Source organism: Labrus bergylta, chromosome 10 (assembly GCF_963930695.1).
Source record: "Labrus bergylta chromosome 10, fLabBer1.1, whole genome shotgun sequence".
Lineage (NCBI taxonomy): Eukaryota > Metazoa > Chordata > Actinopteri > Labriformes > Labridae > Labrus > Labrus bergylta.
This window is the reverse complement of record NC_089204.1, coordinates 19,474,183-19,498,148: the sequence shown is the minus strand read 5'-3', so window position 1 is coordinate 19,498,148 and position 23,966 is coordinate 19,474,183. Positions and strand designations below refer to the sequence as shown.

At 38.6% G+C, this 23,966-nt stretch overlaps 1 protein-coding gene across 1 annotated transcript in view; it reads right to left on the bottom strand.

Moving 5' to 3' along the window:
• Positions 1-3,818: 3,818 nt before the first annotated feature.
• The window catches only part of ryr2b (ryanodine receptor 2b (cardiac)), a 67,867-nt gene continuing 47,719 nt past the window's right edge, over positions 3,819-23,966 (bottom strand). Inside the window, exons 87-104 of the mRNA XM_065959822.1 lie at positions 23,693-23,797; positions 23,484-23,565; positions 22,117-23,393; positions 21,873-21,934; positions 21,635-21,779; positions 21,452-21,538; positions 20,875-21,087; positions 20,569-20,699; positions 20,316-20,358; positions 18,312-18,448; positions 17,478-17,538; positions 16,412-16,558; positions 16,088-16,222; positions 14,808-14,964; positions 14,445-14,509; positions 11,376-11,476; positions 9,501-9,552; positions 3,819-7,329 (exon numbers count right to left, since the gene is read on the bottom strand). Coding sequence (XP_065815894.1) covers positions 7,234-7,329; positions 9,501-9,552; positions 11,376-11,476; positions 14,445-14,509; positions 14,808-14,964; positions 16,088-16,222; positions 16,412-16,558; positions 17,478-17,538; positions 18,312-18,448; positions 20,316-20,358; positions 20,569-20,699; positions 20,875-21,087; positions 21,452-21,538; positions 21,635-21,779; positions 21,873-21,934; positions 22,117-23,393; positions 23,484-23,565; positions 23,693-23,797 — 3,096 coding nt within the window. The 3' untranslated portion in view covers positions 3,819-7,233. The remainder of the gene's footprint in view (positions 7,330-9,500; positions 9,553-11,375; positions 11,477-14,444; positions 14,510-14,807; positions 14,965-16,087; positions 16,223-16,411; positions 16,559-17,477; positions 17,539-18,311; positions 18,449-20,315; positions 20,359-20,568; positions 20,700-20,874; positions 21,088-21,451; positions 21,539-21,634; positions 21,780-21,872; positions 21,935-22,116; positions 23,394-23,483; positions 23,566-23,692; positions 23,798-23,966) is intronic.

Genomic DNA, 23,966 nt, shown 5'->3' with positions numbered 1-23,966 from the left:
AACCAATTGGAAATCCCTTAAGCAGATCACAAACAGTCTTGATTTTACAGAATTGATGGAAGGTCCAACCAGAATAACTGCATCCTCCCAGACACAGCTAGATTTAATATTTAGTAACAAGCCTGAAAGAGTTGTAAAGACGTTTAATTTTATTACTGGTCTGTCAGACCATAACCTAACATTAATTTCCAGAAAACCTACAAAGAAGCGCTTTCATCATTCTAATAAACCTGTGGAGCAACTCAGGATCCCTAAAAATGAAATGGCTAATTTCCAAAGAGCAGTGCAGGAGACTGATTGGAAAAATATACTTAGTGGGAGCAACGCGAAATGTTTGCAACCAAGTTACATAGTTTAGTTAAGGAGTATACAAGAAAGGTCAAAGGAAAGAAAAAAACAATGCACTCCATTGGCTCAATACTGAAATATTTAACCTTATGAAGGAAAGAGATTCGGCATTGAAAAGATCATTGAAGACCATGTTAAATAGTGATAGGCTTAGGTTCACTTCATTACGTAATAGAGTAATCAAGGTGATCAGAAAGGCTAAAGACAATTTTTTCATATCAATTATCAATGAAGCAAAGGGTAACACAAAGCTGATCTGGGAACAAATTAAGAATGTAATGGGGATTAGCCACAGACCTAGGAACCAGTTACAGCTGAATTTAAATGGTAAATTAATGCAAGATCCAGCACAAATAGCTGTAGCCTTTAATGAATATTTTATCAATTCTGTGGCTGAAATTGCCCAGAATTTTCCTCCAACAACTGAAAATATTCTTAATGTAGATGAAAGCAAGCCTTCTTTCAGCATTCAACCTCTGAAATCAATTCAAATCATTCAATCTCTGAACTTAAAACTCAAGCAATAATAATTCTCTTAAAATTTCAACAGCGAAGGATATTTATGGTATGGATTCTAAAATGCTTAAATCTCTGAAAGAACACCTAGTCTACCCGATCACACAATCTATCAACCAGTCAGTACTACAGGGGATATTCCCAACTGCCTGGAAGACCACAATTGTAACTCCCATATTCAAGTCAGATGACCCTTTGAACATATGTAACTACCGTCCAATCAGTATTTTACCTGTGATTTCCAAGGTTGCTGAGAAGTGTGTATCAGAGCAGCTTGTTTCTTTTTTGAATAATGGTCCGTTTACTCTTCACCCCATGCAGTTTGGCTTCAGGGCCCATCACTCTGCAGAAACAGCTAACTGTTTCTTTTTAGAAACGGTCAGAGCAATGGTTGACAAGGGAGGTGTTTTTGGTGCTGTGTTCTTAGACCTTTGCAAAGCTTTCGACACAGTTAACCATCAGGTCCTAATTGCCAAACTGTCTACTTTTAACCTCTCCCCGTTGGCACTCAATTGGTTTGAGTCATATTTAACTGGTGGAAGTCAACATGTTTCTGTGAACAACCAACGTTCATCAGCTCTTAATTTATGCACTGGGGTACCAGAAGGATCGATACTTGGCCCACTTTTGTTTAGTTTATATATTAATGATCTGCTGTCGGTTTGCCCTTACATCAAAACACAAATGTATGCAGACAACACCGTAGTATATGTGCACGCCAAGACAAAACATCTGGCTGCTGCCCAACTCACCAAAGCCATGAATCAGAAAACCAATTGGCTAAACCGTTCATGCCTTCAACTTAATGTAAATAAAACTGTAGGAATGTTTTTCACAAAAAGACAATGTAACATTGATTCGAATATAACAATTTCTGGTCAAAACATTAGTATTGTGCCGCAATTTAAGTATCTGGGCGTTATTATTGATTCTAATCTCTCTTTTAAAGCGCACATTAAGAAAGTGTGCAATAGGGTCAAATTTAGCCTAGTCAATTTTAAATATATTAGAAATGCATTAACTTTTAATGCTGCCAAACTGTTTATGAATGCCATGATTATGTCACATCTAACATACTGTATGACAAGCCGGGGTCAAACTAGCAGCTTGACATTAAAGCCATTAGCTACTCTCTACAAGAAAACCCTCAAAGTATTAGACCAGAAGCCTAACAGTTCACATCATTGCATTATATTTAATAACCATAAACTGCTGAGCTGGGAAGATGTTATCAAATACAAAAACATCTGTCTGGTCTACAAAATTCAGCATAACACCGTTCCTCCTCCTTTGAACTCATTCACAAACCAACATAACAGCAGTCAGATCACTAGAAGCTCCACACAAGGTGACCATCTCATTCCATTTAGGAAGAGCACATTTGGTCAGCTATCATTTTCTGTTAGAGCAATACAAAACTGGAATTCACTGCCCACCACTATCATAGATACTCCACCTTTACAACACTCCTTAAAACATGGCTGTCTGACCACTATAACTGCACACGTTAATCCCTGTCAGAAGGGATATGTGTGTTTGATGTGACATAGTCATTGCTGCTGTCTGCCTGCATGTTATGTCTTGTATGTGCTTTCAATGTGGCCTCTATGATTATTCTTTTCCCTTGTCGCCCCAGTATTGTCTTTATTGCATGAACTGCTTTGATTGTGCTTTGTTTGTGCCTGCTCCAATTGTGTGTGATATGTTGTACCCTAACCCTCTATTTTCCTTTTACAACAGGCCTGTTGTAATTACAAAAGTAATGTATTTTATTGTATTTTAAATCTGAACAATTGCATTTTAGGTTGCCTACTGACAACTGGGTTAGGACTACAGCTGGAAATTAGTCGTAAAGGCTAAAGCTGCTTCTTTTACTGTACAGTAAATTAAAGGGGACTGTCCACGAAACAATAAACAAATAAACTAAACTAAGTTGTCCTGGAGACTTCCAAAGCTTGTTAGCATATAATCAACTGAAGAGGAAGTGTTTTTAACTGCAACTGTAAAAGATAAACGCAAGGAATAGTAACACTAGGTCAGTGCAGTGTGCTTATTCGCATGAGGGAAGAAAATTGGTTATTTTCACGACCAATGCAATGAGTGGTTTTATTGTAAATCTGAGTAACAAAAGTAATTTGTCTCCTCTAATTTTTGCGAGTCCCTGTCAGTAAAAGCAATGTCTGTCTTTAAAGAGAAATGTTCTGCCTCACTGTCAATCCATGACCAGGACTCTGCCAGTGTCTCTCCCTAAGAAAAGTCCTCATACTGAGCGTACTGAACAAAGAAAGTGACTTTGGAAGAAGTATGTGGGGATGACAGCATGGATGAAATGTAGACCGTTGCTAAGTCTGCAATGGACAATTACCCATAAACACACCTGCAAAACTCATATTATACTGGAGCAGATGATCATTGATCATTTGGTCATGCTTACAAAAGTATCCCTTATAAACTGTGACAATGCCGGCTTAGTGTGTGTGTGTTTTTTTTTTTGTATTACAGTAAAGAACACATTTATTCCCCCCGAGGTGCCGATAGTTCTTTGTGTTAACGCAGTCTTCATTAACTAACACCACACTATGCTCTCAAACCCCACCGATGATATAGACTAACTACACCTCACAACTATTCTTATTGTTAGTTCATTTACATAATTCAGTAATAAATTATTCATTTACTTTGGCAACTCCTGCCTCCTCCTGTCTTCTGTCATGGCCCACGTATCGGGTTATGACAAAACTGAAACTCGAGTAGCATGGAGCGATTCTTGTACTGAATACATTTTTCATGTGACTGAAGCAACAAGCAAGCAAGCAAGCATTGCCCAACACTACCAAGGATTATAATTAAATCAATACATGACAATCACAGGGTCCAAAACAAAAGTCGCAGATTGAACTAGAGAATGGCTCCCTAACTGAAAAAAGAGGCAGCAACAAAAAGGAGTCATTTTTTATTCAGTACACTTAAACCCAGGTATGAGGAAATTCACACCTAACCTCTCTCTCCGGCTTTCTTTCCATTTTTCTCCCCATCGTTCATTGATTTACAACTCAGATTACATTTCCATGAAATATCCGGGTGCAGATGCATCATCTCACAAACAACCGCAAGCGTCTGAGGTAATATTCAGAATGATCCCGCCACATGCCCCCACATGCATAATCATTTTACAATGCCCTCTACGCATACCCAGATGCTGTATGCCAACCTGAAGCCATCTGCCCATGCATAATTCTTACACTCCTTGTTGTTGGCGATACATACTTTACATCACTGCAGTGTCTTTAAATTATGCAGACCTGAGGGCTATGAATGATGGATCCATAACACATTGATTTCACATTGAAGACATATGAGAAATATGGCTGGGTACATTAATCACTGCGTACATTTTGTAAATGTGTCACCAGGTCACATCAGTTCATATTGTTCATATGTTACTGACCGACACCAGTGAACTTTAGTGACACCACACTCAGCCAGCTTTTACAGAAATACATAAAAAGCCTGTGCCGGTTGATATTCATGTCTGTAAAGCTCTGAATATTTGAGATGAAAAGGCAAAAAAGCTACTGAAGAGGTCGAATCCGGTGTAAGTACAGATAAAAAAAAACTGCAAATACAGCAGTGACCTTGGGAAGGGAAATACTTACACATGCTGTCAGACATGAAGAACCCTTCTACTCTGCAGACAAAATGTTGCTCATTTTCTGTTGTTTTGAAACAAAACTAAAGTTCTCTATCTCCAGCACACTTTCTCACTTCCAGCTTTATAATTTACTAATCTACAAGGTTGTGGTCTTGTCGACCTTCACCAGGTACATAAAGTTTAAGCTGAAAAATACTCCATTGTTTGCTAAGCCACCTTTTGTATTAGCTTTATACATTCAAGTCATTCAGCAACTACTATTGTGGAGGGAACGGCTGTTTCCTTTGTGATTGTGGAATCGATCGGAGGTGTGTTTGAAGGTGTTTAATATCAGATGAGGTCTGAAGGTTATGACTGAGGTAATGTAATGATTAGCCACAGTGATTTGGAGGCTGAACTTCTAGTTTAAGTGTCATCCCTTGCTGTACAGAGTTCATTTGCATTATTTCGTACCAATGACAGTGACCCCAGTGGTGTAGTGGTGCCTGAAGAAGTGGGTATACTCTTATTTTTCCCCAAATGATTATTTGAATGGCCTCTGTTACCAATAGTGACATTAGACTCCTCTTGCATATTTAGTTAGTGCACGTGATAGCCAATTAGAGACAGAGTAGAAAGGTTCATCCCTTCAACATTTTAGGAATTGCAGCATCCTACTGAATATGGTCAATCAATTCAAGGTGTGAATCAGAGAAGATTAAGAAGTGGGTAGACCCTATGGAGACTGAAAAACTAGTGGGTATACTCTGTATACCGGCGTTTCCCTAACCCTCACCTGAACTGTATCAAATACTTGGAGAAGACTGCACAAACATCCTCACTCCACAGACTAAATGACATCCAGTCCTCCTGGCCTCAGAATTACTCAACCACAGGATGAAAAGATCAAGACGGCTGGAGCTGGATGCTTTGGCGGCTACGTACTAACATCCATCTTCTCCATAAAAAGCGTTTGATGAAGCAGATGTGGCAATTATTTCCTGGACAGTATGAACACTTCATTTGGGTTGTTTTGAGTGTTTCTGGAGTTTTACTTAATAAACTGGTTAAAAATCACATCCAAAATTGTGGTGTTGTCCTGATGATTAGTGGTGTGAGTGAACTGAACAGAGGGGTTGAATATATGTGGGTTTGATGATATGACTGTGATTTATTTTTATACAGGCTTGAAGGGGATAAACTTCCAAATTAAATGAGCTTTTGATGAGAGGTTTTTGTCCATTTTGTTGACCTCTGGACTGAGTCTGAAATTGGGAATGTTCATCTGTTTTTTTTCTTCAGCCACTGTCAGCTCAGGAGCTGATTTGAAAAGTTTTCAACAGACAAACTGTTGAAGGGGATCTCATGTATAGATGGTAGCAATGTGACGTACAGTACTGAAAGAAGAATGTGTGCAGTAATTAACTGTCCTTGTATGTTTTTGGATTAGTCGTAACTGTTTCTTTAACCCGTCAAAGTCACTGTGCTCAACTGAAAGAAAATAATAAAAACATGTATGAGTTTTAAACATCAAATAAAGTATGCTTGGCTTACATGTTTACTATTGCCTGTGTCGTTGTTAGAGATTTATCATAATGAAACATTGAGCAAATACTTCTGTTTTGTTTTCTAACTTTGAAGAGCCTGATCAAATTCCTTTTCTAATACACCATCAGACCAACAGTAGGAACTGCCTACAATCTGTACTACCATAGTTCTTAATGTGGTGAAAGTGTAGCAATGAAGTGCTGATGTTCAGAATCAATCTGAATTCTCTTCGGCCTGTTTTCATTCATTTGCAATAGAAAAACTAATCTTGCCCATCTTTTTGGAAGAGAAGCTGACTGTACTTATCTCATTTAGCTTAAACTCTTCTTTACTTATCTGTTAATGAGTTATACAGTCATTGCTTAAAAGCAACATGGAAACATCAAAGTCACAGACCTGTGTAAGCTTGATGTTTGACCTTTCCATAATGAGGACAGCATCTGTAGGTGGCCCTCCCACACCTGTCATCCTGCTGCTGAGTTACACACATACACACACACACACACACACTTTTTAACACTTAAATAACACCTGCCACTTGATCCTTTAGTCACTGAGTAATGCCAGAGGATCCCCAGAGTTCTTCTCATCCATCAGAGACAGCGGCAAATTGTGTCATTAAGTTTGGTTATACGCTTCTATGCCAATATTTGGAGTTGAGCACTTTGAGACCTGCTGTCATGCTCCATCATGACTGATAATGAGAAGGGAAAGAGCTGAGGATAATGGACAGTCATAGAGAAAAGCTGCAGGGGGGGGGGGGGGGGTGTAAAGAGACAAGCAGAGCAGACAAGAGGAGGGTAAAAAGAACAACAGCTATAGGGAGAGTGTTTATCTGGATGTCACACAGGGGAGAGGGATGGGAGGTTGTTCTTACAAAGACAAATCACTTCCTTAAATAAAATATGAGCTTTACAGAGACACATCAGAACAGAAAATCTGAATTAGACTCCCCCCTCTTTAGTTTTACAATAATTTAATGAATAGTTTAGAAATACTACTGTGCATAAGTGTAGAAAGTATGTAAAAGAAAGAACGAGACATGAATAAAGTATAGAAAATCACTTCAAAAATCAATGCGGTGCAGACATGAAAACTCAAGGTAATGCAGTGAGTCAAAGGTATTCAATCAAAATGGCTTCTGCGTGATGGAGTTATCTAGGGAGGCTTTAGATCTCTCTGATTTCTTTTCATCCCAGTTGATCCTCATATTGCTTACGGAAACAGTCTCCCACAGGAAAGAATTCCCAGGAACGCTCCTGGTACATTTTCCACACAAAGGATTCCTGGCAAAGACAACAGAGCGGTAATTTATCTGCTGAGTCATCAGTAATGCCTCTGGTGTCCATTCTTTGAGGGTGAGCACATTAGATGAATTAAATACAGGGTTTGCACTATTTTTAGAGAGGGTTAATCCAACAATTATATAAACACAATTTTGCAGTTTATCAAATTTTCATGATTACTTGAATGTTTACTCTTCATGCTTTTGGGGAAAATTACCCCTTAATGATCAGCGATGGTCGGCCTAATGGCGCCTGGTTCATGACTAAATGTATCCATAAAGAATATGACCAATTTTGTTTAAGTCCCAATCACTAACTATTTAGTTTCACTTGCGAGACACGAGGAGAAAAATCTGACAGGATATTTATTTTAAATATTAAAACATTTTTTGGGGTTTTGTGGTTAATTATGTCGCCCTAACACCAGGTAATGGAGGAAAACTCATATTTCCTTACATTTACTACAGTTATATTAAACATTTTTAAGAAATTATAATATAAGATTTTTTTTGTTTTCTCTTTCTTCATCTTTAAAACTTAAAGGTAGAGTCAGTAGCAATGTTTGATGCAGCTTGTAAACACATCGTCCCCAGAAGTGCTCGTCTACTACAGGACTTGGTGTGTACGTTTACTGATTGAATCTACACTGCAAGCTACCTGAGAAGCTATTATGTTTGTGGTAATGGAAAAGCCAATAACTAAGCAGGCTAGCACAAGCTAACCGCTGGAGAATTCACCTTGAGTGAGTGGAAGGGGGGAAGGTGATGTTTATATCCTGTGACCAGTGCACAGTGCATAGACTGTCTGCACTGACCTTCAACAATCTCCTTGCACATAATGACATGGCTGCATTATGTTTTCTGTTCACCGGTATGTTCTTCTACACACTTTTGTTGATAATGTGGTTCAGTCAAACTTCACAAAGCATTGCTATAAAGGCAATAATTCTCATTATATTATCATATTTGCCAGTTTGAAACATGTCCAATCGGTCAATCATATATCCTCTCCTAAAGTCAACTGTGAGCCATCTTGGCTAGGGGAAATATACATGTACCTGCTCCCCACCCAGAAACAGCCCGTTTGAACAAAATAAAAACAAAACATTAAATCCAGGCAGAGGACGGGGTCTCTGTAGACAGTCACCACCACACATGTATCAAGGCCCATACTGTAGGTGAAAAATGAGCAGCATTACTTTTGTATAAGTCTATATTTTATTTTTTTGGGGGAAAGCTACTAACTCTATCTTTAACAATATAATCTTAGCATTTTTTTGTCTTTCTTTTTATGAACCCGTAAAATAACAATCAAGACACTCTCTGTATAAAAAAATAATAACTTCTAACAATATTTTTCTATCCCAAAAGAGAAAATGCCCACATGTCAACTTAGCAGACTTTTCATTATAAACAGCTATAAAAAATAACAACTAAATATAGTCATTTTGAGGACGAGTCCCAGGACCAAACTCATTTTGGAAAAACTCCCAATCAGCCAAAATTATCTGGGGTGATACAAAAAACCCTCTTTTCATCTGAGACATCACATTCAACATGTATCATGTGCCACAAGAAAGAAGCCAAACTATTATTATTATTTCAAATGAGAATAGATTTTTGATTTTTTTTTTTGACACTGTGCAGTTGCTATTGAACAGGGACTTATTGATTCTGATCTCGTTTTACAAGGTTTACTTAAACCCAGCGTGAAGCATGAGAAAGTTAAAGCTGATAGAAAGCACTCCTTCGCTCTGTTATACAGACAAAGATGTGAAGAAGTGGAGGGAGAACTTGCCCACTGTCAGTATAAAACACAAACATTGCCCACTGGCAACGATTTAGGAGTTAAAACAGGAATGATAATCAACAGGAATGCCTGGCATGTGTATTATCATAAAATGTGGGTGCTGGTAGTGATAACGCTTTTGAGAGACAGTGTAAATACTGATCCTCTCTTCGTTGAAAAGGTTACACTACAGCTTTGTCACAGACATGACAAATGCTGGAATTTAAAAGGTCACTGAGACAAGCTTGAAGCATTGTGGAAGGATGTATAAAGGAATGTGGAGTTTGGGACTGACAGATGAGCTGTGTAAGATCTTCAACAGCATAGCTTTTCTAAATTTGATTGAACAAAAAGGAATAAAACAGGAGAGATTGCTAGTATACCTGCCCCGTGTGTTCAGTTTCATCCTTGTTTATAAGGTACATCAGAAAAAATCTGTAAAGAAACAAAAACATTGAATCATGTGGCAGCCAAAATACCTGCAACGCATATTTGGATTAAAATTGAAGACATAGACACTCCTTTAGAAAGTTGTAGCATTAAATCAAGAGCCGGGACACGAGACAACGTGTTAAGGTGAACGCACAAACAGTTGGTGAGTATTTCAACTGGAGGTGTGACAAAGACATTCTGCTCTATTTTGACAATCAGGGTTTTTTTTTTTTTAAATGTAACATTAGATTTTGCATAAAGAATTATAATGCATACAAAGAAATAGGCAGAAAGGAGTCCCTCAGTCAGAGGATGTAAACAAAAATTGAATAATCCACTATAATTAGGCTTAACATGCTTTTTGCCAGTGGCAATTATTTGGCAGGTTTGAAATGCTACAGCCCCAAACAAATAAGATTTTATTTTACCATTAAAAAACTGGAAAAAGTTCAAAGTAAAATATTTGGAATTTAAAAATTTATTTAAATCTATAATTGCTCTTTGATTTAACAACATTTTATGAAAGGTTAATGTGGGTTATTCTGTTCAAAATTCATAACATCTCTCCATGAAAAAATCATGTTGTTTTTTCCATTAATGCTGATTGTTAAAAGAGCATTGCTCTAGCTTGTACCCTATTTGTATCAAGTTTTATAATAGTATACAAGGATAGTTCTAATTCTTACTATTTGAGAATAGAAGTGGTGGAAAATGTTTACGTGTTTGCATCCTGTGGTTTGTTTGGTTTCATACCTGCCAATATATAAATGTATATATTTTTGAGGTTATGAAACTTTGACATCTTCAGCTTTTGGACAAACAAACAACAATTATATAAATACTGTATATATGTATATGAAAAAAAAACAATATGGCAATATATCATCATGTGCTCCTTACAAATACATGTACTGATGCAGACGTTACAGAACTGATATGGCTGCACAGCTGTGCTGACAGTTGTGAAATACAATTGAGCTATGATGCAGTTCACAATAACGCCATAGCCACGGCTCTGGGATTAAAATATTTTAATGTATCTAGGATCTCTGAGGATCCTGAATTGAAGTGTTTGCCTTTGTATGATCCTTAATATGCCTCTGCTGTTCTATTCTCAACACTAAAGAACAGCTGTTGTAGTGAATTCTGTATAGGACATGGTTATTATCCAAAATCAATGTATATCACAATATGTATCATATTGTGATATACATTGATTTTGGATAATGTGTATCATATCGTGATACGTATCGTATCATGGGGTTGTTGGAAATACCAAGCCCTTATACAGTATTTTTTTTTTTTTTGCTTTCAGACAGTCAATAGATTTCAAATCTTTTACTACAGATTTTGAGTTTTGCAGTTTGACCTGATTGTCACTACTGTATAAATATCAAATTGACATGCTGTTAGCAAATGAGCTAAATATGAATTATTATGATAATTGACAGTCTGGAGTATATATACACGGGCACAGGTTAATGTTGGAAGTAGATGTAGATTAATATTCAACAACAAGATCAGGCCAAAAACAAAACAGAATAAAACATTTAAACGTTTAAAGTATTAGTGTTTCAAAGGTGGATTAAACAGAAAAACTAAGAAAAGGATGCAATGTCTTATTGCAGTTTTGTTTCTTTCAATGTTTAGTGACGGTGGAGCATGCAGAATATTTAAGCGTCATAATAACAGTGGAAGGTCTCATGATACATTTCTGCCATTCAGTGATATCATCTGAAGTTGCGACGCTTTATGTATTTGTAAAAGTTTAAGCTTGCAACACTGGCAACCCAAGGCTGGATGTTAGCGAGCATTAAAGGACTCACAGATAGTTGGATAGGTTGTGTTCCTGAAGAGTGTGAGTCTCAAAGCCATGGGGGACTTTATCAAAGTATTCACTTCCCATTCCACATATAAAACATTTGGTCTGCGGGAGGAGAGATAAAAGACGTAAAGATTCATGAAACGGACTGGAAACGTACATGATGTTCTCTGGAGGACTTTCAGGAAAAATAGTACGGCATGACTCAAACATGATCTTGAAGCACAATAACAGCTCTTAAGATTTTCCACAAAAGGCAGTTAAATCTAAATAACTCGCTACTCACTGGTCCACAAGTCCCATAGGGGGATATCTGCAGAGGATTTGCCTCATTTTGGGGGTACTAAACAGTCAAACTATTTCCATTTTTACTGAGAAGGCATTGTAAGGTTTATTTTTTGTTTTTACAACTGAATGACGATGAACTTGTGTTTTGGATTCTTGGATTTTTCTTTCGACAGTGGTAAATGTCCCACAGTGGTACAAAATGAAAGCACTAATTTAAAGCAGATAATTTAGACAAAATTCTAAAGTTTAATCAGAGTCATAACAGTGTCAGAGACCCAGCCTGCTTCTGTTCTCATTAGCCTTTCACCATCCATAAATCTTTTTCCTTTCTTTTTTCCCCCAACTGTTTTGCAAAACAGCAGTTTTTTTCTTACAAAGCAATGTGTTTGTCAAGTGATAGTGACTGTAACAACTATGTGATCAGTGGCATCACACGTGAATCCTTCATATTATCCTCTGTGTGTCAGATCCTCTGTGCTGCCTTTTTGCTTAAGCAATCCAGCCTTTAATTATCTTCCTGTTGCTCCTGCACCTTTGGACCCATTCGCCTGTTCTCATTACATGCCTGCTGCTTATTGTCAGCCTGCTTGGCCACATCAGACAGTCTCTCTTAACCTTACTTGTCCTTCCTGCAGAGTCTGCTGTGGTGGGATACTGATTGCACCTGTTGCAGCTTTAAGAGGCGTGCTGCTGAGGGCTTTTTGTCTGTGGCTACATGCGCTATAAAGCCACTCAACAGGCTTCAAGCAAAAGAAGAGTTACACTCAAGCATCTCTTAGCATTAAAGTTTATGGAAATGTGAGTATGATGAAAAGCATCTTCATTTGTATTCTACTACCTTTAGTATTCTATTTAGCTTCATCCATTGATTATCTACATCTCTTTACCCGCATTGGGCGAGAGACGGAGTACACCCTGGACCGGTTGCCAGTCAATCACAGGGCTGACATAGAGACAGACAACCAGCCAATTTACATTCACACCTACAGGCAATGTAGAATCACCAATTAATCTAACATGGACTGTGGAAGGAAGCCAGAGTACCCTGAGAAAACCCACACACGCAGAGAGAACATGCAAACTCCACAGAGAAAGGTCCTGTTCGACAGGGATTAGAACCAGGAACCTTCCTGAATTAACCACTGGAACACCGTGCAGCCCAGCTCCAAATGAACTTAAATTCTCTTAAGAGTTTGAGCAACAGAGTTGTGTCCGTAAGCAAAGCATGATTAACACAGGACTTAGAGACAGAAAGAACTTATAGGCTCTACAGTCATCTGGTAAGGACAGTAAATTACAGCCTGCTACACTCTGTTTATATCATATAAAAGACTGCTCCTATGAATAACGAATTAAGGTACGGGAGCAGTTCTGATATTTGTATCAAGTCTTATGTCAATCTGCACAAAGAAGTCTGGTATATTAACAACTACTTAATAAAATAAAGCCCAAGATCCTGTTGACACTGTGTCAAAGGGTGAGTGGTCAAAGAGACAAAGAGCCAGGTGACAAATAAATCAACAAGTTCTAGCTAGCGCTACAGTGTCTACTGTTGCTATCGACACCATGTTACTCCATATAACTTGTCTTGGCAGAAGTCACAAAATCATTTTTTAATCAATAAAATAACTGCCACGCAACATTTGTGTTTCCATATTGTTGTATTGTTAATATTCAAAAGATGAATATTGTAACGTCTGTCAACATCTGATAAGCAGTGTAATGTACAGGAAGCAGATCATTACAGCAGAAATAAACCCCAACAATGTGATTCATGACCCAGACATAAGCAGATTGGTTCTTTTATTAGCCGTAAAGTTTTACTATCCCTTACAAATTTCCTTTTTTCGAATTTCAAATACACCAATTTGAAACATGAGGGATTTGGGTTATCCCATCCATCCATTACCTTCCACTTATCCAGGGCCGGGTGATAGTGGCAGCAGGCTAAGCAAGTTGCCGAGCAACATTTTCCAGCTCCTCCTGGGGGATCCCAAAGCATTCGCAGGCCAGAGGGGATTTATAATATCCCTCCAGCAAGCTCTGGGTCTACCCCTGGAATCTACTCCCAGTTGAACGTACCCGGAAAAACCTCCAGAAGGAGGCGACCAGGAAGCATCCCGATCAGATGTCAGAACCACCTCAACTGAGTCTTTTTGATGCGAAGGAGCCGCTCCAGATGTCCGACCTTCTAACCCTATCTCTAAGGCTGAGCTCAGCAACCCTTCTGAGGAAACTCATTCAGGCGGCTTGTCTCCTCAATCTCATTCTTTTGGTCACTATCCACAGCTCATGACCATAGATGAGGGTTGGAAGGTAGATTAACAGGTAAATCGAAAGCACAGCACTTGCAATACTACTGACGCTGCACAAATCTAATCTGATGATCAATTTTAACGTGAACAAGACCCCCAGATACTTGAACTCCTTTGCCTGAAGCCAAGACTTACTCCCCAAAGGAAGGGAGCAATCCACCAAGTATTACCCACCACTTATTTAGGAGAAGTAGAGTACAGTAGGTACCATGCTTTCTTGATATATGTGCTACCACAAAAACATTTTCCTTTTTCAATCAGTCATCTTTTCAAGATAAATTACAACTGACCTCAACCTTACTTTGCTACTGACTGTGTATTTATCCTTCACCGTCCATATAAATCTGACAACACAGTGGATATTGTTAAACCTTAATTACATAGTTTATCCAAATGGTTTGGATTGTTCTTTTCAGTGTGTAAATTGTGTTTGAGAGAATGTACGTGTGAGACAGAATGTCAAAGCTCACCTCCATATCCTCTTTCACCTGCTCCTGCTGGTCACGCAGCTCCCCAAAGGCATCAATTATCAAGCCTGAAAGAAAGTTGAAGATTGTGTGTCTGTTGGTGTACAGATAGGCATGTGTATGGCTGTGCTTGTCTCTGAATAACAGGTGTTTGAAAATTTCAAGGACTCAGGGGGAATATACAAATACTATGTTCTTTATTTTCATTTCCACATATAAAATGCATTAAATGTCTCGTAGTTAAGGTGAATATTTAGGTGAATATTTAGTATTTGTGTGATGTGCATAATAATGCACGTTTACATTTCCTCAAGCTGAACTGTGCTTGTGAAACGACTGAAGTGTGTGTGTGTGTGTGTGACGCACCCTGGATGATAGCCAGGAGGATGACAATGACAAAGAAGAAAAATGTGATGTCGAAGACAACGCGTTCCACTTCAAACTCATCTCCAGCTGGGTCCTCAATCTCGTCTCCAATGCCCCCGCCAGCACGCACTCCCACATACATGTGGAACATGTAGCACTGAAAGACAATACATTTTCATTTCTGATATGCATTTAACTTGAGGATGAGGACATTATTTCCTCAAACTACTCAAGTCAAACTTGTTTCTGACAAGGTTGGAGGCGAGGGTGAAAACATGTTAAGTATTTAAGGAGGGTTACAGTATGGTGTCTCCAAACAGCAAGCATTCATTTCATGCATTGTCATCCCCGTCTCTGTTCTGGTTGCTTTTCCAGGGGCATTTAGAAGTTTCAGACAGGCAGAATTTGAACACAGTTGCACAGAATATGTGAAGGCTTTTTAAATCCTTAGTCTTCCCCCAAGACATTTTGAGCCCTCAAGGATATTATGTAAGAGTATGGGGTAAGAAGAATTAGCTTTCAGGTGGTTGGGCAAGGTGCCAAGGATATTTTCAGCAAGGTATTTGAACAAAAAACAACTTCAAAATTCACAGCTCAAATTTGAAGGAACATTCAAAATGTGGAAGTATTCTTGGGAGGTTTCTTATTTGGTTTTTGGGGGCTCCTTAATTTCTTAGATACAAAAAATTAAAAAAGATTTAAAAATTAGATATTGAGAAGCATTCTGTTTATAGTAAGATACATATTATTCCATTTTGGACTTTACTCATCTAAATAATGTTGGTTGTGGGGTGGAAATGTGAATAGAATAGGAAATAACTGTGGATAAAGACACAGCATTTACACAGTTGGTGTGAACCAGGATTTACTTGAGTATCCTATTGTTGCCTAAATTATACAAGGAGGGTTTTATTCAAATACTATCACTTCTCATCCTCCTGCTTGTGTGAGTGACAGTCAAGTCCACATTAGAATAAAGCAGTCAGTCGAGGTGTTAACAGTCAAACAAAACACAAAGCTGAGGCTTCAGGAGCGGTTTCTATCCATCTGTCCATCATTCAATAGAAAAGTATGAAGGACAAGTCAAGAGGCTCCAACAATGGGGATTACCGTCAGAATCCTCCCCTTCTCCTTTCACTTTAAGTAGTTCGAAATTGAGGTGTCGCTGAATTTGTATTAGAGAGATAAACATAAGAGAGGGCAGATAAAGGAAGATAGAGAAGGCAAGAGAGACAGACTGTTTGAGTGTGTGTCTGTGTCAACATACACACTTTACTCACAGTTAGCATGTCATTGCACTTCATGTCCCGGGTGTCATCGTCATCACTCTTGTTGTAGAACTTCCTGAAGAAGTTGAAGGCCACAACGGTGTAGAGATAGACCACAACCGCCAACAGGCCAACAGTCAGTGCCAACTGACAGACACACACATAATTACAAAAATGCACCACAGGCAGATGGGCTTTAATACCCTTCTTCTTCTTCTTCTTGGAAAAGCCCCAATACAACCCCTAAGTGTGAAAGCAAACATCCCAACCAAACTACACCTCTGAACACACATTAAGGACAGATGGATAAATAATTAAAGACAGGGCCACACACACCTGTTTCCCATTGTGTGTGACAGAAGAAAGGATTGTACGAAGTGTCTTAAAGCCCATGGCGATGTCCAAAAGGTGGGCAGCAAAGAAGAAGTTGTTATAATGGCCCAAAACTGACATGGTCATGTACCAGGCCAAGTACAAAAAGGACTGTGAGCACACAGAGAAGAAAACACACACATCAAATCAGGCAGTATAGATTACAAGGACAGATACAGAGACAAATGTGTGTTTTAGATAAGGCTGAGTCACAGGATATTACTACTGCCACACCTGCAGCATGTGCCATTGTATTTAACTAATATTAGAACAGTAGCATAAGAGATAAGACACATTACTGTAAAGGCCAATATAAAAGTCATACCAGGATATAAGACACTGTTTTGGGGGTCTCCCAGAGAGAAAAAAAAAGGTTTATCAAAGTCTTAAACATGCAGTTTCCGTGCAGATGTGTCGCTCTTTTAGTACCATCTGATTTCACTTGTAGGAGTTTGCACTTCTACAAGCTACAGTACGTTAGTTGAGATCTCAGCCTACTGTGAAAGTTTTGAAGTATGGACCCAGAGCCGGCTGTGAGTCATGCTGCACACCTCTGTTGGTCATTCTTTCACTTTAATTGAGGAGTCTTTAAATCAATCACTCCACAAAGGTTTATTATCTTAATACTATACCACCGTATTCTTTGTACACAGGATTATGACCTACACAATGAATGGAGGCGACTTTTCAATATCTTCATTTCGCGTGCAGTGAGTGATGGTGGCAGCATCTGAACATACAGTCATGAGGGCACCTGGGTCAGCATTTTATACTGGTATATTTGTCATATTACTGGTATATTTGTCACATCCGTATATAGGATGCAGCCGACTTTTTGGTTAAAAAAATAGGTATTAAAAGTGTGTATTTTAAATTTGATTTTACGGTAGGTAAGGGTCATATATCAAACAGGCTTTACACACACTAATTAATGATATCTGATTATCTAGGCGGTGACACCTTAACCTTGTTATTTTGGGAAACAGTAAAAAGGCATTAAAAATGTTAATATTGACAGAACCAAACTTACATTATCAATGAACACAACTCCCAGTTTCCAGACCTGGTACTTCACGTCAATGGAGTTAAATCTGAAATAAATATGACCGTCACAAAGACACATGACGGCAAGCACCGGGAGAGTAAGGTCAAAATGTCCATGGCTAAAATCAGACCCCATGTTGCAACAGTGTCTCTTCTTAGAGAGCCTGTGTATGATGTGACTTTATCTCTGAATGTCCTGTTCTTCTTCAAGTACACCATAATGTTCCTGGACCTGCTTTAGTCTGGCCTCCAATTTTAGGTACAAGTCACAAACACATTTTTTTGTGAAATGGCTATTAATAAGAGCAAAGAATATAAATATTCAAGCAGCTGCAATGTAACGTAAAGGGTGGAGGAACACGAGCTGGACATGACACTTTGTCACTTACTGTAGGATTCCTATAATTCTAGGGTAAAATAAAGAAGGGCTATATTAATTTTTCATTTTCATCAATATCTTGGTCTTTGCATGAAAACATGCAGGAAGCAAACCTACAGAAAAGCAAGCTGTTTTGTTTACAGTCACCTGCTCCTTGCATGCTATATCACCAAATCGTAGGCCTAATGATTTATCATTCATGACAATGATGTATAAATTACACTGGGAAAAAAAATCAATGCATGATTGTTTATGCCTCATTGTATAAAACAAGGCACATCTGTTTAAAATTCTATTTGGTTCAACAATCCACCATCTTTTTAGGTATAAAACTGCACATGAGGCACAAGAAATTACAAAAACTAGCTGGCTAAAGTTTCCCCTAAATCCCTCATGAATACAGAAAGGGAGAGTCTTATGTTTTGTTTTTTTTCTACTCACAGAGCACTCCAGGCAGTGTCTCTCTCGAGCCTCATCCTTTCTTCTCTCTCAGAGCTGAAGTCTAAAGCGGTTTGGTCCAGACCCATGAGCTCACTGATCCTCTCACAGCCATAGAAGTCACCGTACTTATCCATCACCTGACAGGGGGAAAAGACATGTTTACACAGTGACTTAAACATCAATCCCTTCGGAGTATTTTTATCTGAATAACCAATTACATGAGGGAATTATTCTGCTCCGTCTGTGCCTAGTGAGCTGGCAGTTTGGTTCTGCTGACAGCAAGAACGTGTTGCTAATAGATACTGAACCAAAAGCTCTGGATTTTCTTATCGGTGCTTTTAAGGGCCATAGAGACTGCACCCCCTCGTAGCGGCTCAGTGGTTGTGTTAATGACCAATGTAACTCTGATCCGTGTTATCGTTCCCTTACATTTGTACAGCGTATATATTATGGATATTGATCTCTGCTTATATTACAACCTTTATCCTCCTACATGGTTGCTGATGTTAGCTGAACCTCGGCTATGAAGGACGCAAAGTTTGTTCTCATGGTGCTTGAAACTTTATGGATCTTTATTTATTGACTAAAAACAGGGGCCAACGAAAAGTCAAGTTTTATTAGAGAGCCATTTTGTTATTACCAACATAAAGACTTATGGGAGGCAATATCAACATCTTCCAAACACAGAAGTGGATTACCAGAACCACTTCAAGGCATTATACTATCAATTTTACTACTGGCTTTTAAAGTGGGATGCAGTGCACATTCTAAAATACAATGTTGCAAACTTTAAAAATGACCAGGAGGCAGACTCTGAGGCACAGAGGCTTGAGGAGAAAGCACCTTCAGATGCAAATCTATTAAAGGGTAATTACAAGCTGTCTCTAAAATATCTACAGCTCTGAGGAGATCCTTTAAAAAGTTATACCTTACATGCATTGTCACATCCGGCTTCAGTCTTTCATTTAATAGATTGTGCAAGGAACAATCTACTGCAGTGAAAGATTACACACACTTCAATAATTCAAGAGTATCTTAGATGAGTCCTGACAAAACTGTTAAATGCAACAGATGTTTAAAAAAATAAAAACTCCCTGGTGACTCTATACCACCGATATCTGAGCATTGGTCATTGGCAATAACTCTTCAACGTCATATTCAGAGCTCAAGCCATTCCAAAGAGATCACAGTCTGATGTCGTCACCACTTTGGTTGCTTGTAGGTTTATTCTCCTTCAATGGAAACGTCACTCCCCGTGTACCCGTTAAATATGTATGTGACACCACCGTTCAGCAGTCTTGGGAGGATTTGGTTACAACAAAAGACCTACTAACCCTTTAGAATAATATTAACACCTGGGCTAGAAATCAGGCTAACAATATACAGTATAAGTAGCTGACCTTTTCACAACCTACATTAACATACATGTGTACATACAAAAAACTTCCCTTATTACCGTATATAATACAGCTACCAGACAGGTATCTCTCAAAGAATGTTTGATTGAAAGGAAGTTTGATTTAAAGGATTAAGCTTTGTGCTCTTTGGAAGATATTTAAAGACTTTGGGATTTTGATGTCTGTTCCTGCTGATTTAATGCTTTAATCTGTTAAGTACTAAAACCAGTTACAGTATTTGAGTTTCATTTCAGAGACCAAAAGTTTTTAATGGTTCATCTTAGTAAGATGTTATTTAAAAGACTTACAGTATGAGGAGTTTCTAAAACTCAGAAATTACTTCATATGTCTCCATAACAGGAGAGAGAACCTGAATGAGGAAGTTAAAAGTGTTGCACTGTCTCTGGAGAGGAAAATCAAATCATTTTGATAACCGAGAATAATTACACATGCCATTAAATGGCTCATTAAATTTCATTTAGTTCCTGGTGCAGCATCACTGAGTGAAATATGAACACAATTGCAGGCATGGATAGGCACATTAAGACTAGAACATATAATATGTTTGCTGTGAAAACTTACTGCTGAAGTCTTCCAAAGATCTTACCTTCCTCTTCACAAATTTATCCCAGTAATAACTCGGAAAGGATCTGAAAAGACAGAATCAGAAATTAATCCAACATTTAGTTACATACAAAATAATGTTGACAGTTAATATTCTGTACTGTCTTACTAATGCCATGACTGAACGTAAAACATGTTTCATTATAAGTGGTGGGTTAATATAAAGTGTGAGCCATGTTTTTATATTTAATGTAAATATGACATGGGCTCAGCTTATCAAGTGACTCTGAACATACGGTGTATTTATGACCAGTCGGTCCCATTGCCCTTTGATGTCCTCCTCAGGCGGTTGCTCTGTCACATACAGCCCATCAAACTCCAGCCTTCGTGCCACTTCCTTCTCACGTTTGAAAATAACCAATGGTACCTGCCAATCATATGCACAACAGCATTACTTGATTTTTTGAATAAAAAATGAACTAGTTTAGTTTGCAAAGCCTAAAATCTAAGACATTCAAATTATTTGTAAAAGACTCTTTGTAAGCAAAAAAAAAAAAAAAAAAGTTAAAAAAACAAATCATTGAAAGTTCATTGTGGTTTACCTTAAGGCAGTAGTAACCAATCATACAACAGAAGGAGATGACTGTGTGTGCTACAGCCAGGAAATGGAGTGATGGCTCCATGTATCCACTGCTCTCCTCGAGCACAAAATAAACTTCGGCCTCATTGTCATCTTCAGCAGGAGAGCTCAGTTCCTCAGTATAATCAGATGCGATCACTTCTTTCTCTTCTTGTGATGCAGGCAAGGATGCGACCTGGGGAGAAAGTAGGACAAAATCAAAGAATGACTGCACCAAAGACAAAACATTCAATATAATTCAGTTCTATCTGAATGCACAAAAATAAATTAAAAAAATAAAAAAATAAAAAAATTAAACAATATTTAGTGAAGTGGATTATATTAGAGTTTGAGTGGAAAGGATAATATAAGTGGATTATGTACACAGGCTTAAAATATCATGAATGATATTGGCATGCTCATTATTTCCCACAAACAATTGTATCATCTAAGGTTGAAGTACCTCAAAATTGGTATTTAATAAAGTACACTTAATTACTTGTCAAATACTCTCCAATTAAAGTGGTGTAGTTAAGAATATCTCTCACAAGAACACTCACCTTGTAGAAGAGGAGGATGAAATTGATTGCAAAGGCGACAAACAAAGCCAGCAACCGCATATTGTAAAAATTCCTTGCAAAATAATTCTGGGAGAAAGAGAAAAGGTATTCAAGTGTTGATTTCCTTTGTGTGTTTGTGACTGCGCATGCAAACTCAAGTGACTAACTAAGTGTACTTAATACCAGCAGGCTCTTGTTGTGAGTGCTTATAATCTCCAAGAGAGCAGACCGTTGACTATCCTTTTCCTCCGACTTGTGAGAGCATTTCTTAGATGTTAATTCTGCTTCAGCTTCCTCCTTCCCCGTTTTCTTTTCAGATTCCTTCCCTCTGCAAACAGGCCCATCCAAACAGGGGAATGTCAAATGGCTTTAATTTGACAAGAAGGTAATGCAGGATGTTATGGGGGAGCAAGATACTTACTTTGTGAGATGTATTTCCTCATCTTCTGGTTTTTCCTCTGGGGCGGTGTGGGCTTTAAGATGCTGTAAATAAAATTCATGAGGAAATCCAAAATTCATATTAATCAGGGTATCAAAGCAGCGCTAAAGTTTAAAAAATTGTGCTGATTCTTGGGGTAAAATCCAACATACTGAGTGTTAAAAGATTTTTAAAAAACAGTGATGGATATCATTATCAAACCATACAAAAGAATCTGTACGGTCACCTGCTGCTTCTCAGAAAAATCAGTGGTGGAAATTGCTCTGGAGGCTGTGTTGAACAGGTCAGACAGACTGGCAGTGAGGTCTTGTGTTATAAGTCTGTATTGACCTCCCTCTTTCTTCACTTGGAGGCCAAATATGTCTGACAGTACATCCACGTCCCTGGGGGAGGTCACAGCTGCCTCCTGCCCAATCTCCCTCAACTCTCTCTGGGAAGAAAAACTGGCAGGATACTTCCTCAGACGATCCACACCGCTTGGCACTTCCATGACCTCATCAAGAGTTGGTTCCAGGATCCCACCCAGCAAGTCAGATATTTTCATCCTTTTGGCTGCCTCTATAAGCCCACCACTGACAAAAGCTATATACAGCACATATAAGATGCTGTGAACCACGGCACAAACACACCGAACCTGAGCCATAGCAATGAATCTGAGCAAGAAAAGAGCTGACATGAGGATATCCTTAAAGGACATCTTCATTATGAATTTCAGGTTTTTGACAGAAAGTAAAGATGTCAGCAACAACATCCACTGATAAAGGAAGAAAATTCCTTTGTTGTCATGACCTTCGTCTTCACTCCCATCTTCTTTTTCAACACACCTCTCTCCAGTGTCAGAGCCAGAGATCTGGGCAGCAAGCTGCATCTCAAAGATGGTGTCCTCACAGAAATTGACAAACATCTCCATTTTCTCCTTCTCGCCACCCTCATTGACGACATCAAAAATGAACTGCCTCTTGGACTCTTTCACCTGAGGCTTCTCCCATTGTGTGCGGCTGGATTCACTGATTTCAAAGTAGACACGTTCAATGCGCTTCCCACTGCCGAGAATCTCTATACGTCCCAGATAGGGCTGGAAGTAAGTCAGGACACACTCTGCCAGTTCCAGGAATGTCCTTAGTCTTATATCATTTGGCATGTGTTCGGACAAATTGGTAAGAAGAACAGCAATGCTGAAGCCGATGTCTTTGGCTGGCTCATGGAAACGATCCACAAACGCCTCATAATCCACAATATCACTATCGTCAGCCTCCGAGCAGGAGAGGAGGAAGTGAGTCTCAGTTTGTGAGAAACGCTTGCAGTTCTCCATTGCTTTCTGGAAGTCCTTCCTGGAGATACATCCCTTATGATCAGGGTCGTACTCCCTGAATGCTTCAGAGGAGGTGAGGTCTTTAAGTTTAAGAAACATGTCAAAAAACTTCAGGATCATCTCCACGTTTCCTGATGACTCCACCAACATATCCACCATCTGCTTTCCAATCATTCCATTGACAACGTTACCTTCAGGGTAGAGCAAAGACATCTATTAAGATTAACTCGTTTCCAATTCATAAACTACGACCAATATGGTAGGATAAGTGGATATCTTGCCTTCTAGCATGGAAAGCAGAAACACAACCATGTCCTTTTGTAGATCCATGAGCTCCTTCAGCAGCTCAATTTGCCTTGAGTCCTGTGTAAAAGGAAATATCTTTAACTTCTAGCAAGTCACACATTTTATTTCATGTCTTTATTTATGTTTCTGCATAATTTAGCAGGGAATCAAAATATTTGAATGCCAGTGAAATAATGTGCTATACCTTAGAGAGCTTCATCTGCATGTGAGCAAAGACATGGAGGAATCCCACAACAGCGTCCCACAGGCGACTGTGAGCAAGACTCTGTTGGTTCCCGGTACATGGACCCTGCGTATGATGACAACGTGAGCAGACGCATCCAAACTGGTAGAATTCAGGAACAACTTTTCTGCCATAAATTCTTCCTTGAATAATGTTATAATGTTCAGTTATGAACAATGATGTTCTGTGCAGTTGTCATCAGTTCCTCTCTATTCCACTCTACCAGATTGTATCA